This window comes from Penaeus monodon, chromosome 28 (assembly GCF_015228065.2).
Source record: "Penaeus monodon isolate SGIC_2016 chromosome 28, NSTDA_Pmon_1, whole genome shotgun sequence".
Classification (NCBI taxonomy): Eukaryota; Metazoa; Arthropoda; class Malacostraca; order Decapoda; family Penaeidae; genus Penaeus; species Penaeus monodon.
In genome coordinates, this window is record NC_051413.1 from 7,225,780 (window position 1) to 7,226,094 (window position 315).

Sequence of the window (315 nt, forward strand, 5' to 3'; positions counted from 1 at the left end):
GTCAATTCCACTTGTTTTGCAAGTCTGTGTACCTTTTGAGCGTTTGAAAGAGGAACCGGAGGTTGTAGAAAGGGTGTTGGAGGTCAAGGACACAGCACTGCCATGGCGCCGTAATCCATTTGTTTCCAGCTGGGAGCAAGAAACAGATATTAAATTAAAAGAAAATGGATCTGTCCTTCCATTTACCAAAGCTAAAAATATATAAAAGAGCAATGACATCCAGTGTTCTAAGACTAAAAATAATTGCAAAGAAGAAAATCAATCATATTGAAAATGTAAACAACAGAATTCTAAAGGGAAATATCTACTGACTCA

At 36.8% G+C, this 315-nt stretch overlaps 1 protein-coding gene across 1 annotated transcript in view; it reads right to left on the bottom strand.

Moving 5' to 3' along the window:
• Window positions 1-315, bottom strand: part of LOC119591341 (ceramide transfer protein-like) — a 16,795-nt gene that overhangs the window by 8,626 nt on the left and 7,854 nt on the right. Inside the window, exon 4 of the mRNA XM_037940075.1 lies at window positions 33-129. Coding sequence (XP_037796003.1) covers window positions 33-129 — 97 coding nt within the window. The remainder of the gene's footprint in view (window positions 1-32; window positions 130-315) is intronic.